Source organism: Eubalaena glacialis, chromosome 1 (assembly GCF_028564815.1).
Source record: "Eubalaena glacialis isolate mEubGla1 chromosome 1, mEubGla1.1.hap2.+ XY, whole genome shotgun sequence".
Taxonomy (NCBI): Eukaryota; Metazoa; Chordata; class Mammalia; order Artiodactyla; family Balaenidae; genus Eubalaena; species Eubalaena glacialis.
Window position 1 is genome coordinate 121,791,498 of NC_083716.1, and position 15,558 is coordinate 121,807,055.

The window sequence follows — 15,558 nt, forward strand, 5'->3', positions numbered from 1 at the left end:
GACCAAGAGTCTGAATTAATTGGCAATTAACATGGTTTTAAAGGTCATTGACTTTCATTTGAAGCCAGTTTTTGGAACCACTGCAGTCGATAAATTTAGCACAAGCAGAAATTTCATTACAGATGAAAGATGCTCAACATCACTAAGTATCAGAGAAATGCAAAACAAAACTACAATGAGGTATCACCTCATACCGGTCAGAATGGCCATCATCAAAAAATCTACAAACAGTAAATGCTGCAGAGGGTGTGGAGAAAAGGAAACCCTCATGCATTGTTGGTGGGTATGTAAATTGATACTATGGAGAACAGTATGGAGATTCCTTAAAAAACTAAAATTAAAACTACCATATAACCCAGCAATCCCACTACTGGGCATATACCCAGAGAAAACCATAATTCGAAAAGATACATGCACTCCAGTGTTCATTGCAGCACTATTTATGATAGCCAGGACATGGAAGCAACCTAAATGTCCATCAACAGAGGAATGGATAAAGAAGATGTGGTACATATACACAATGGGATATTACTCAGCCATAAAAAGGAATGAAATTGGGTCATTTGTAGAGACATGGATGGACCTAGAGACTGTCATACAGAGCGAGGTAAGTCAGAAAGAGAAAAACAAATATCATATATTAAGGTATATATGTGGAATCTGAAAAAATTGGTATAGATGATCTTATTTACAAAGCAGAAATAGAGACACAGACGTAGAGAACAAATGTATGTATACCAAGGGGGAAAGTGTTGGGATGGGATGGATTGGGAGAGATTGGGATTGACATATATACACTATTGATACTACGTATAAAATAGATAACTAATTAGAACCTACTGTGTAGCACAGGGAACTCTACTCAATGCTCTGTGGTGACCTAAATGAGAAAGAAATGAAAAAAAGAGGGGATATATGTATACGTATAGCTGATTCACTTTGCTGTACACTATGAACTAACACAATATTGTAAAGCAACTATACTCCAATATAAAATGTATTTCTATAAAAACAACAATTAAAAATTGAAATTAGAAAAAAAAAGATTTACCTATTATTCCATGTGCTTTCTGTATAAAAATCACCAGTTGGTTAGGTACTTGTGTGCAAAAAACAATTCTGATTAACTTAGAAAAGGAGGGCAAAGTTACTGGAAGAATTTGGTAGGGCACAAATAAAGGAAAGCAGTGTAATCCGGCAATACAGAGGACAGGACACAAGGCATCTTCTGGGACCAAGGCAGCCGAACTGATTGGACTTTTCAGGCCACTATTATTGGGATAAATGAGCTCCAAACATTTTGTTATTCTCATCATGCTGCTCAAGATTCAAATTCCCAACAGGAAGCGTCTGATTGGCCTAGTGAGTCACATTCCTCTTAATTAGAAAAGGGTAGAATCAAGAGAGCATGAGAAACAAAGGGTAGTTTTCCAAAGGGAACTCACCATTTCATTGCCAATGAAGAGGAGATAGATGATGAACAGTCAAAAGCAATAGATATCAAATCAAAATTCCATTTCCTTATATTCATCCCCATATTACTATGAGCAATACTGCTTTAAAAATATCCAATATTTAGAGGACGCGTCGTCGCCCCTGTGTGCCCAGTTCTGTTTGTTTCTCCGTGATGTTTCCAAGGTTCTCGCCTCGCCTCCCTTTGTGCTCCGGAGGCCCAGAGGTGTCGGCGGCCGCCATCGTGCTGCTCGCGTCTCTGCATGGAACGGTCAGGACAAAAAATAATATCCAAAGATATTTTGGCACTAACAGCGTGATCTATAGCAAGAAAGATGGGCAGTCTGTTCCAACCCGTGAGATTTCCAAGGAGACAGAGAGCCAACACTGTGTAAAGGAGAATACGTAAAAACACTTGGTAAATATTCTTAAGGGAATGAAAGTTGAATTAAGCACAGTAAATGTACAAACAACAAAGCCACCCAACAGAAGACAACTTAAAAGTTTGGAAGCTTCAACTGGCAGACTTCAGAAAGCTCCAGAAGATGCCCCCCAAAAGAGAAGCGAGTCCCGGAGCCCAGAGTTGGTGGTGGCTGCATCCGCGGTTGCAGACTCTCTCCCTTTTGACAAGTAGATGACCAAGTCGAAGCTGCTCAAGCAGCTCCAGCAGCACGAGGAAGACTCGAGGGCACAGAAGGATGGAGAAGGACCTAAAATTAGTTTCACTAACATCATATCAGATATGAAAGTTGCCAGATCTGCCACAGCGAGAGTTAGCCCAAGACCAGTGCATCAGATTCAGTTTGATGAAGAGACTGATGATTTTGTTGGCCAAGAGAAGGCTGCTGATCTGAGAAAAAGTTTTAGGAAAAATATATTCAAGGGGAAGAGGCTTAATATTTTTGAGCTTAAGGCAGTTACTGAAGAGGCACCTGAAACAGAGGCAGCACCTCCTCTTTGGGATGTAGAATTTTCTAAGCAGTTAGCGGCAGTCAGTGAACAACCCTTTCAGAATGGTTTTGAAGAGATGATCCAGTTGACAAAAGGGGAAATTGTGGGAGTTCCCAACTAACAACGAAGCAGGTTTTGATGATGATGGTTCAGAATTTCATGAACATATATTTCTGGATAAATACCTGGAGGATTTTCCAAAACAAGGACCAATTCGCCACTTCATGGAGTTGATGACCTGTAGCCTTTCCAAAAACCCATATCTGAGTGTTAAACAGAAGGTTGAACATATAGAGCAGTTTAGAAATTATTTTAATGAAAAACGGGACGTTCTAAAAGAAAGCGGCATACAGTTCAATTGAAGACCATGGAAATTTTTATTTCAAGCTGTTGGAGATTCATATTATAATTTAAAAATTTTACTAGAAAAAAAAATCCAGTATTTAAAAGTTCAAGCTTAAATATCATCAGACAACAGCTACATCCATTAGCAAACTATTGCACAATTCCTTTAATGAAAAATCCACTGAACTGCATTACAGATATAATTCTATTAATAAATATAACTTCACAAACATGCTCTAGTGGTCCATCAGTTCTGTAGAAAAGAATGTTTAACTCTACTGTGCTTGGAACCTTCAGCATCTCTTTTATTTTCAATAGTATTATGTTACCTTTTAAAATACAATTCAGTGGAAATTTAAGTTACCAATCAGACTCTGCTCTTCTAGAAGAGTTGATAAAGCATAAAAGAAACTTATGCTTGCTAAGGAGAGGTCTAGAGCTCTCTTCTCCCTAGTGCTTACTACTGGTAATAGAAGTTCTTTTGGAAACACATTATTTCAAAATTGTGTAGCTTGTCTCCTCTACACTTCCTTCAAAATACTTTTCTAGCTTTGCTGAGTATACTTTTTAATTTTTTTTTTTTTTTTTTTTTTTTACTTATAAGACACCTGAGAATATTTTGAAATAATTGGATACAAAAGTTGACTGTATGGGGACTTCCCTGGTGGTCCAGTGGTTAAGACTCCATGTTTCCACTGCAGGAGCCACAGGTTCCATCCCTGGTCTGGGAACTAAGATCCACATGCCCTGTGGTGTGGCCAAAGAAAAAAAAAGTTGACTGTATGAACATATCTATTCCCAGAGCATCTTCTACAGTTTTCTATCTATAAATGCTATGGTTTTTCATTAGATGATTGTAGGATTTAAGTACATGTACAAGCAATATTTAATATAAAATATATTAGAAGGTTTAGAGTGGTATTTATTAAGAGAAAAGTAGATTATAGTTGTCTCCCAGAAAGACAAAGAGCTTGAATTAATCTTCGAAAAAAAACATAGATCTCAGATCAAATGAGAAGTTTTCTTTTAAGAAATAAGGTTAAAATGGCTTTTCTAACAGCACAATGTTCATGTAATAGATGAATGTATCATTTACTAAAAAAAAGACATTAAAAAAGGGCTTATCCCCAAAGATTTATTTCTTTGATCTGGCTAATCAAATGAAGAAAAGAAGGAGTTTGTATATGTAGACTGCAGACAAGAAACTTCTCAAAGGGCTGACTCAAACATCTAGTCTGACCATCATCATAAACCTTCAAAGTAAGTAGAGGTATAATAACATTTGATAAATGAGAAATGAAGGCTAAGAGGACCTCTACTTTTATACTAGTTAGTTTGGAATTATCTACCTACTGAGGATGATCAGAAATGCTTGATAAAATGTAAAAAATATCCTGAGAGCGTACAAGATTGTGAAACATTCTTAGAATAAGATCCAAGAGAAAATGGAAATTCAGAGAAATAAAACAGAGAAGCATTTTTTCTAGGGGATTTTTTTTAACTGAGTAAAGGAAAGTAAATGCCTGAGAAGTGTATCAGAGGTATCAACAGTCTTGTAGGGCTTGGATGAAAAATGTACATTGGGTTCTTAAAAGCTACATCCCCAAATTATGGTTTAATTGGAAGTAGTTCAGACTTAGTGGCTGTAAAGCAATTTCAAATCATTTCAAAACCTGGAGTTGAATGAATTGATTTAGATTGCCGTTGTCTCCAGGCACCTTGCAAGAGGAAAAGTAAATCCTCTTTTCTACAAAAGAATTGCTACAAACAGTTTTTCAACTAAATGCCTGATTCACAATGCAAAAATAAGGTACACAGAAAGGAGAGAAAACCAGCAGAAAAATAAAATAAAATAAATAAAATAAAATAACAAAGGCACCAAAAAACATTCCAGAAAAAAAATTACCATGAAGACAACATGATTAACAAAGTTGACAAAATTTACACATATAGAATGACATACCCCAGAATTGGTAAATAATCTTTTTTCATACCAGGCACACACAGAACATTTACAAAATATGACTATATACTGATTTTGTTGGAAGCCCCCAACACCACCTCCAGGTTTGATACTTTACGAGGAGGACTCACAGAACACAGTATATGGTTGTACTCATGGCTATGATTTATTACAGCAATAGATACTGTTCTGGGCTTAAAATCATGCCTCTCCCACCCTTTCCCGAATTCATATATGGAAGTCCTAACCCCCAGTACCTCAGTATGGGACTGTATTTGGAGACAGAGCCTTTAAAAGGTGATTAAGTTAAAATGAGGCCATTAGAATGTGTCTTAATCCAATATGACTGGTGTCTTTATAAGTGGAGATTTGGGCACACAGAGAGACGCCAGGGACACACGAACAGAGAAATAACCATGTGAAGAGGCAGAAAATGGGTGGCCATCTGCAACCCAGGGAGAGAGGCCCCGGGAGGAACCAACCCTATCAACATGTCAATCCAGAACTTCTAGAATCCAGAACTTTGAGAAAGTAAATTTCTGTTGTTTAAGCCACCCTGTCTGTGGTATTTTGTTACACAGCTCTGGTAAACAAATACAGATACCAAGAAAATCAACAAAGGGAAAAGCCACATGTAGTAAAGTATCAAGGAAATCAGGCATAAGCTTCCAAAAGTCCCCTCCCAGTAGACACATAATTTCTCTAGCAGTGAGTTATGACAACATGTGTAAAACGCTGTCACTAGTCTCATTAACGACTCAGTGGCCAAGGGTTTTATTGGGAGTTGGTTATGCATGCACTCTCTGGCTATCACGTATCAAAATTACAGACTCCAAGAAGGAAAGCAGGTGTTCAGCATAAAACATATTTTTGTACAAACAATTTAGGCACAGTGAACCACTCTTACCAGTTCTGGGGATGACTGGAACCCCCTTGAAACCTAAGTTAACAGACCCCAGCCCAGGGCCAGCCTTGCAAGCATACTTTACTAAGATAGCAGTTTCAGCCCTGTTATTTCCACTTTTTTCTGCAGGGTCCACCTCTTGCCCTCTGCTCAAGGCATATGTACAACAAAATTATTATCAGGAGAACCCACCAAATTGCAGTGTTATCTCAGTGATAACCTTTAGGGGTCATGAATTTATTCAGTTACAACAAATCCCATTTACCATAAAAGTCTACCTTAAAAAACAAGTGCCTTCCTCCTTACCCTTTTTTCCCTGGCCCACGGCATCAATTTAGGCACAGCAGAATTCTGGTCGGTAAGTTCAAGTTGACCTGAATGCCTTCCAGGGGTAAGGCAGTGTCTTGACAGGATGCACACATTAAAAAGTATAATCCCAGAAGGCACATGCAGGACATTATAATATAATAAAGAATTTATCATTGTTAGGGACCCGCAAACAGGATCTACATTAATTAGGCAGTGTAAGTTAATAGCACCCTTGATGTGGTCTCCCACCCTGGGGCCTATTGCCCTAGGATTCTAAGTCCCATCCACTTAACTCAGTTCAGTTCTTGGTTTCAAATGAACAGCCTGAGACAGTCAATTCCAAATAGTTTTGCTTGTTCCTGACACCAGTTTATCCTCATCGCAAATGTGAGTGGCATCTGGAGGTGTTCCGCGTGGAAAGTGCTGAGGCCACCCCCTGCTGTCTCAGAGACAGGTGTGATCATAGGCCCAGCAGTAAGATTGATTCAAAATGCTCACAGCAGCTTGGAAAGTCAACACTGGGGATTTTTCTCTTTGCTTTGGTAGGAGGAAAAATCTTCCAGGAACAGTTTTGAAAAATAAAGATCATTAATCCCCTCTTCATTCCCCATGTCTGCCCAGGTACCAGGGTTTTGTTTTTACTCTGTTAGTAAAAAGTAAGTGTATCTCATTCAGTAATCATAACTTTACACTTTTTCAATTATCCCTACTGTCACCCAAATCATTCATATAGAAGAGTTGTATGCAAGAGAGTCCAAGCTTTCTCTCCAGTTAAAAAAAGACAAAATAAAACAAAAACAAACAAACAAAACACAAGTCTTGTATACAACTTAATCAGAAAGACACTTCATGTTTAGAAATTAGAACAAAATCCTGAGTTTTCAAAAATTTTTGAAATGAGTTTGTACACCCTCCCTCCCTTTCGTTCTCATCATTCATCTAGTGAGCAACCTACCAAACACAATTCCTTTTTCTGGAAATAGCTGCATTTAGTAATAAAATTGCTTACTGAGTTGTGGCACCAGGAGGAAGTTGAGGGAAGTAGGCTCAAGCTATCGGTTTATGACTGCAAGCTATAACTAATCAGGAAAGCCAAACACAGGTCAACAGCAGTGAACATTCCCCAGTGGGTCAAGAGTCTCATCTGTCGGACATGGGTAGAGGGTTCACCATCCCCATGATGTGTCCTCTTCCCAACTTTCAGCCTTTGGCAGAGATCACAAGTTAGGAATGCAATCACTCTCAGAAATATAAAATTGGTCCAGAGCTCAGATAGTTCCATCAGAGAATAAGCCCTTTTCTGTGGGCATTTGTATGTGACACAGATGGTTCAGTCAGCATCAAGGATATTTTCATAGTTTATGATCCCACAGAGGGAGATCCTAAACCTGCAGCAATCTTGGAATCTGAGTTCTGTTTATTAGAGAACTATGCCTGCCTCATTTTAATATAGCACATACTGAGGCCAAAACAGCCCATTCCAGGCAATATTAGGTTTTAGCTTGGAGTTAGATACAGGTAATGAGTATCTGAATTCAGATTCTAAAAAAGTCAGTGGCTTTTCATTAGCAGCAGCAAAGCCAAAATTCAATAGGACCAGACAGCTGTATTCCAACTCCAAGTGTCAAGCAAAGATTTCCTGAGCTTTTTTTGTCTTGTAAGTCTGAGTGTCCAAACTGATCCACTCAAAAATATGCACATTAGGCTAGAAAAGTATCTGCCTCTAAGGGTCTGATATATTATTTTACAAGAGCTCATAAGCAATTAAAAACTGTTTTTACAGCATCAAAATTGTATCTCCATCTGGAGATTGACTCTCTGTTCATGTATATCCCTTTATTCAGGGGCTCTAATAATAGGCAAAAGTCAGAATCAGAAACATCAGTTACAAAGGCATATTTTTAAAATACTTCAAGAATCTCAATTCCAACCAACCCACTCATGATAAAAAGCAAGGAATCTGTATCCTAAGAGCACATTTCTTTGCAGCTTTCCCTGACTGTGATGTTCCCTCTAGGATTTGTGAAATTAGAAACATTTACAAAAATTTTATTATATATGCAGATGCAATAATCACAGAGTACAAAGCCAATTACAAATCTCTTTTTATGCTATTGTAAATTTATTGTAACTTCTATCAGTAAATTCCACATTTACAGGTTTAAGTTCACAGTTTCTGTGGGAGCTCCAGCTGCAATGCACAGCGGGGGCAGGAGGTCTGCAGCAGCTGAAGAAGCAGGGTGAAGAAATGGCAAGAGTATTTTTCCTTTTATCCCCTGTCTGGTTTATCTAAAGCTTTGATCCAGTTCTGGTAACTGATTTAATCTTTTTCTCCCACTTGGAGGAGAGAAAATATAAACTTTTAACATTTCTGGGCTATCTAAAGCTCACATTTGGGAACGTTTGGTCTCTTTGTTTCTCCTTCCACTGGGAAGAGAGACAACAACCAAAGACATTACCGGACTGCATTCTTTTCTCCTTACTGTAGTTGGATTACCAAAAATAGCTAGACAATCCAGCAAGCTGATTCTCCTGGAGTAGGTAAATCATTTTTAAATTCCATATGTAACTTTTACCTTTCACAATAGACAGCAATTCAGCTGCTCTTTCATACCATGGCTAACTTATAGACACCCAACAAGTGGAGGTTTATCCTTCTCCACTCTTTGAACTTGCCTTTTCCCAAACAATGTTTTTGCCATATTTCAGTGGGTCAAGGTCATGCTAGCACATCCCACTTCTAACACCAACGATGTCAGGGGAGGACTCACAGGAATCAATACAGTCTTACTCATGACTATGATTTATTACAGCGAAAGGATACAAAGCAAAATTAACAAAGGGAAAATGTGAAGAAGTAAAGTCTGGAGGAAACCAGGTTCATGTTTTTCTCAGTCCTCTCAGTTACACCAGGCACTATTACTGTCAATTTCTTTTTCTACAGTGTTTAATTAATCCAAGCTTACTCCTTTTACTATAGACATTGTACCTTCTATGCTTGGAGTTGTTTATTTCTATTTTTGTTTCTGTTTTCATGTCTGTGCATTTTTATTTTTATCTGTGTCCAAAACTCTATTGCACAAATCTGCTCATTTCTATACCTCTGGCGTCTAGAACAGTGATCCACTTAATATATACCTAATAGATTAATAAATATTTTACTGAATAACAAGTTATAGCTTTCCTGTATGTTTCCCTTCAAGTGGGATCAGATATTTGAATATCTCCTTTTCCTGGAAACAGGCTATCTTCATAAGAAAGTGAAGAAGAAATATCTTCTAGCCTCAGCATTACATCACTACCATTTTAAAGACGTTGCTTTATGCTTACTTCATGATGATTACTACACATACCTGCACTTCCAAGAACCTGTTTGATCATAGGGCTAAGCTTCCTGCACCTGGAGAAGGCTTTGTTCTTTAACAGTTTCATGCCCATTGTGGGTAACTCACTTATTTCTCTTGACTTCTTGGCATCTCCTGTTTTGTACTTGTATCATTGACTCCACAAACCTAAAATAAAAACAAGAAAACATTTATTCTCAGAAATATTCAGAATATTGCTATCTTATTTTTAAACTCTACATCTGAGCATGCACTAATGCAGCTATTCTTATAAAAAATTCTGGCTAAAGAAGTAGATCTGTGAAGAGAGGCTTGGAAACAAGAGGGGCATTTCTGGGTTGTATAAGAAGTCGTCACAGAGAAAGAGTAATTTTTATGTTTGTTTTCATACAAAATGAGGTAAAATTTAGTATATAATATATTAGTCCTCAACTCAAAGCCAAGGTTATGAAGAGGTGAGAGGTCGTGGGGTTATAGGTATTGCCGGAAAAGGAATTTTCCTTGCTTTCTCTTTTACATAGAACATACACATTTTTTACCCTTTGTAGCAGTGTATTACCCAAGGAGATTACCACACATCTCTCTTGCCAACCTTGTTGCAATGCTCTGAATAAACAGAGTACACTCTTTTCTCTGTATGCCTGGGAATTTCTTTGGGCTTTGTAGCCATTATCTTGCTACCAGTCAAGGGGTGGCCCCTTCACATAAAATTCTTGCCTTAAATTCTTCTTTCATTTTAGTTTTTCTCTTAGAACTTAATCCTTCTAAGCATCAAGAAGATTAGAGATTGCTACTCTTACTTTTTTTTTTTTTTTCCTAGTAGGGAGGAAAAGGAACTAACATTGATGTCTTTTGTCGAAGGCTTATCTCAGGATAATTCTTCAGTAGTTCTCCTACATGTTACCTCCTGTCAAATCTGCTCTGAATAGCCTCATATCCACCCACACCCAACTTATCTTACAAGTGGGTTTAGAAGAACAAGTAAAACTATGTATATGAAAATGCTTCATAAACTGCAAAGATTAATTGAATTAAATGATTGATTTTTGCATATGTGATTGTAGTATCTGAATATTGTTGATAAGTTTTTTAAAGCAAAAATATTCTTACAAAAACATTAGAAAATATAGAAGGTTGTCACTATTCAGGGGGAAAAAAAACTGCAAGTAATTTATTTAAAACAAAATTTAGTGCATAAAGGAACCAACTGAAAATGACATCAAGAACTTATTCCATTTCCAGAGGAAGCAAACAACATTTTGTGTTAATATAGAAATACTTATTGCATAGTCCCACCAAAACCCCCAATTCTAGCTGGGTAAAGAAAGCATGGCAAGTCCATAGGACCTATTATTGACTGAATTGTATCCCCTTGATATTCATATGCTGAAGCTTTCACCCCCAATGTGATTATAATTGGAGGTGGGGCCTTTAAGGGGTTAATTAAGATTAAATGAGGTCATATGAGTGGGACCCTAATCTGATAAGACTTGTGTTCTTATAAAAAGAGGAAAATACACCAGAGATGTATGGACACAGAAAAAAGGCCATGTGAAGACACAGCAAGAAGGTGGCTGTCTGTAAGCCAAGGAGAGAAGCTTCAGTAGAAATCAATCCTACGGGCACCTTGATCTTGAACTTCCAGCCCCAGAATTGTGAGAAAATAAATTTCTGTTATTTAAACCATTCTGTCTGTGGTACTTTCTTCTAGCAGCCCTAGCAAACTAATACAGGGTCCATAGGAACTACCTCACTTAGATTTATCTTCAAATTCATGATTCAACTGATTTTAATTTTAAAGCAAGTGCTTTGAGAGGTTTCTCTCTGTCCAAGTCTGACTTCTTTATATGGAACATATAACAATCAACAATTAGTTCAGCAGCTTCCCCAGACATAGAGAACACTCAATCATGTCTATGGAACTCTCTCCACATTTCTCAGATGTTAGCTCTCTTAAGAAGTAATATAGTTTAAATTCATTGATCCTTCATTATAAACCCTGGCTTAGTATGAAGAACAGGCTGATAGGTAGGGGCTACTAAGACGTTTTGTGAGGCAAAGTAGATATCATGAGCACTTGATTTTTTAGTTTATAAGGATAAATAAATAATAGAAGATAGCAAGAAATATATTTGGAAATTGAAACACTGCATAATCTTGCACACTCTTATGTATGCATAAGAATAAATACACAAATAAATGGAATGAAATAGAAAATTCAGAAAAAGTTATTTAAATTCATCCAAGAATAAATAAATTTGAGTAGAAAAAAATTTAAAGGGTATATGCTTTCATACTCACAACACTTTTCCTGGAGATCACATCCAACCTGTCAGCTTTAAAAAATATACCTCTATGCTCACAATGTTCAGATCTCTATATCAAGCCTAGACTAGCCTTTTCAAACCCCAGTGTTTTCCTCAGTAAATTATTTTACAAAAATTATGAGCTAATATTTTAAAAAAACAAAGATCTTTATCTTACGTTGCGCATAAAAATAATGTTAGATGTATAAAAGAGTTGAACATAAGAAATAAAATGGGAAAAATAGGAAAAAAAAAAGAAACTAAGCTGTGGAGATAAATCACTTGTGTTATGAATTACAGGTGAATTTGTCACCTCAGTAATGTGGACACAGGTGATTTTTTACTTGACTGCTCTCAGAAGTTTGATACAGTCTCTCACTTTAGGATTAGTGATTAGCTAAAAGCAAATAATGGAAGGGCCATGGAAATATAAGATAAAAAGTATAATTAAAAATGAAAGAAGCTCTTTGAGGAAGACGCCGTCGCCGCTGCAGAGGAAACTTGGGTCACACGCTCCTGCTTCTTACTCACCGTTCTTCACTTTTGCTGAGAACAAGTCGGTCAGGAAGACGTGCTACAGCCATGGCTCTTAAAGAGAGCGGAACAAGTCTCTTTTTGAATTATGGTGTTCTCAGGGTATATGCCCAGTAGTGGGATTGCTGGGTCATATGGTAATTCTATTTTTAGTTTTTTAAGGAACCTCCATACTGTTCTCCATAGTGGCTGTATCAATTTACATTCCCACCAACAGTGCAAGAGGGTTGGTTCCCTTTTCTCCACACCCTCCCCAGCATTTATTGTTTCTAGATTTTTTTTTTTAACATCTTTATTGGAGTAAAATTGCTTTACAATGGTGTGTTAGTTTCTGCTTTATAACAAAGTGAATCAGTTATACATATACATATGTTCCCATATCTCTTCCCTCTTGCATCTCCCTCCCTATCCCACCCCTCTAGGTGGTCACAAAGCACCGAGCTGATCTCCCTGTGCTATGCGGCTGCTTCCCACTAGCTATCTATTTTACATTTGGTAGTGTATATATGTCCATGCCACTCTCTCACTTTGTCCCAGCTTACCCTTCCCCCTCCCCGTATCCTCAAGTCCATTCACTAGTAGGTCTGCATATTTATTCCCATCTTGCCCCTAGGTTCTTCATGACCAATTTTTTTTTTTTTTTTTTTAGATTCCATATATATGTGTTAGCATACAGTATTTGTTTTTCTCTTTCTGACTTACTTCACTCTGTATGACAGTCTCTAGGTCCATCCACCTCACTACAAATAACTCAGTTTCATTCCTTTTTATGGCTGAGTAATATTCCATTGCATATATGTGCCACATCTTCTTTATCCATTCATCTGTTGATGGACACTTCGGTTGCTTCCATGTCCTGGCTATTGCAAATAGAGCTGAAATGAACATTTTGGTACATGACTCTTTTTGAATTATGGTTTTCTCAGGGTATATGCCCAGTAGTGGGATTGCTGGGTCGTATGGTACTTCTATTTTTAGTTTTTTAAGGAATGTCCATACTGTTCTCCATAGTGGCTGTATCAATTTACATTCCCACCAACAGTGCAAGAGGGTTCCCTTTTCTCCACACCCTCTCCAGCATTTATTGTTTGTAGATTTTTTTTTTAATTTTATTTTTTAATGCTATTCTTGTCTGCTTACATTCTTTTTATGTATGTATGTATGTATGTATGTATGGCTGTGTTGGGTCTTCGTTTCTGTGCGAGGGCTTTCTCTAGTTGTGGCAAGCGGGGGCCACTCTTCATTGTGGTGCAGGGGCCACTCTTCATTGCGGTGCGCGGGCCTCTCACTATCGCGGCCTCTCGTTGCCGAGCACACGCTCCAGACACGCAGGCTCAGTAATTGTGGCTCACGGGCTGAGTTGCTCCGCGGCATGTGGGATCTTCCCAGACCAGGGCTCGAACCCGCGTCCCCTGCATTGGCAGGCAGATTCTCAACCACTGCGCCACCAGGGAAGCCCTGTTTGTAGATTTTTTTAATGATGGCCATTCTGAGTGGTGTGAGGTGATACCTCATTGTAGTTTTGATTTGCATTTCTCAAATGATTAGTGATGTTGAGCATCTTTTCGTGTGCGTCTTGGCCATCTGTAAGTCATCTTCGGAGAAATGTCTATTTAGGTCTTCTGCTCATTTTTAAATCAGTTTCATGGCAGCACTATTTACAATAGCCAGGACATGGAAGCAACCTAAATGTCCATCGACAGAGGAATGGATAAAGAAGATGTGGCACATATATACAGTGGAATATTACTCAGCCATGAAAAGAAATAAAATTGAGTTATTTGTAGTGAGGTGGATGGACATAGAGTCTGTCATACAGACTGAAGTAAGTCAGAAAGAGAAAAACAAATACCGTATGCTAATGCATATATATGGAATCTAAAAAAAAAAAAAAAATGGTACTGATGAACCTAGTGGCAGGACAGGAGTAAAGACGCAGACATAGAGAATGGACTTGAGGACACGGGGAGGAGGAAGGGTAAACTGGGACGAAGTGAGAGAGTAGCATTGACATATATACACTACCAAATGTAAAATAGATAGCTAGTGGGAAGCAGCTGCATAGCACAGGGAGATCAGTTCAGTGCTTTTCGACAACCTAGAGGGGTGGGATAGGGAGGGTGGGAGGGAGGCTCAAGAGAGAAGCAATTATACTCCAATAAAGATCTATTAAAAAATAAAATAAAATAAAAAAATAAAGATAGCAGAAAGAATCCCGTGGAGACACAGGTGGTGATTCACCATATTCGAATCACCCTCACCAGCTGCAACATGAAGTCGTTGGAGAGGGTATGTGCTGATCTGATCATTGGTGCAAAGGAAAAGAATCTCAAAGTGAAAGGACGGGTTCGGATGCCTACCAAAACTCTGAGAAGAGCTACAAGGAAAACTCCTTGTGGTGAAGGTTCGAAGACTTGGGATCGTTTTCAGATGAGGATCCACAAGCGACTCATTGACCTGCACATCCTTCTGAGATTGTCAAGCAGATCACTTCCATCAGTATTGAGCCAGGAAACAAGGTTGAAGTCACCACTGCAGATGCTTAAATCAACATTTTTAATAAATTGATAATCAGTTGTTAAATTTTGTTGACTTTTATTTATAATACTGACAGGTCTTAGGAATAGAGTTGTGCTATGGAATTCATTCCACCTTTTAAGCAGAATAATTAAAATTAGATGGATGGCCAAAAAAAGAAAGAAAGAAAGAAAAATATTAGGGACTTCCCTGGCTGTCCAGTGGTTAAGACTGCCTTCCAATGCAGGGGGTGTGGGTTTGATTCCTGGGTGGGGAGCTAAAATCCCACATGCTTTGTGGCCAAAAGAACAAAACATAAAACAGAAGCAATATTGTAACAAATTCAGGAAAGACTTTAAAAATTGTCCACATCAAAAAAAATCTTTAAAAAATATTGGATTCATTCAAACAAATAACCAATATCAAACAATTCATTAATTAGTATTTATCACATACTCACTCCATACCATTACATTGGTAATGATGTATTGAATAAGACAGGCAGTGGACCTGTTGTAATTGAGTTTACATTTTTAGGGTGAGGATAAGCAAAATGTGAAAGATGAAATTTATGAGTATAAACATCAGAAAAGAAGGTAATTTGAAAAAAAAGTAACATCTGAAAAAGTAGCACATTAAGCTATTCTTAACATTCTCATTACAGTGTGAATTAGATCTTTTAAATATTTTATTATTAAAAACACAGCTTTTGGGGAGGTTATAAGAGAGAGGAGAGATGTAGGTGTCTTGAGAACCAATGGTATTATTGAATACTATGAAAGTCCAGATGGACAGAGAGGGTTTAAGAGGGAAGAGTTAAAACAATTTCTCCTATTTCACAAATAGACCTTTGGAGAAAAGGCCTAGGTTTGGGATGACAAGAACTTGGATTTTATCCATAAAATGTCACTTTAGCTGTATAACTTGGGGAAC

General features: G+C 37.7%; 1 protein-coding gene and 1 pseudogene across 1 annotated transcript; both read left to right on the plus strand.

The window, feature by feature from the left end:
- The first annotated feature begins 1,627 nt into the window (after positions 1-1,627).
- LOC133091418 (small ribosomal subunit protein mS31-like) lies at positions 1,628-2,765 on the plus strand. The gene is given in 2 exon segments (XM_061190700.1): positions 1,628-2,496; positions 2,498-2,765. Coding segments are annotated over 2 exon segments (1,137 nt in total).
- Positions 2,766-7,077: 4,312 nt separating this feature from the next.
- LOC133091424 (small ribosomal subunit protein uS10-like) lies at positions 7,078-14,654 on the plus strand (annotated as a pseudogene).
- Positions 14,655-15,558: the final 904 nt, after the last annotated feature.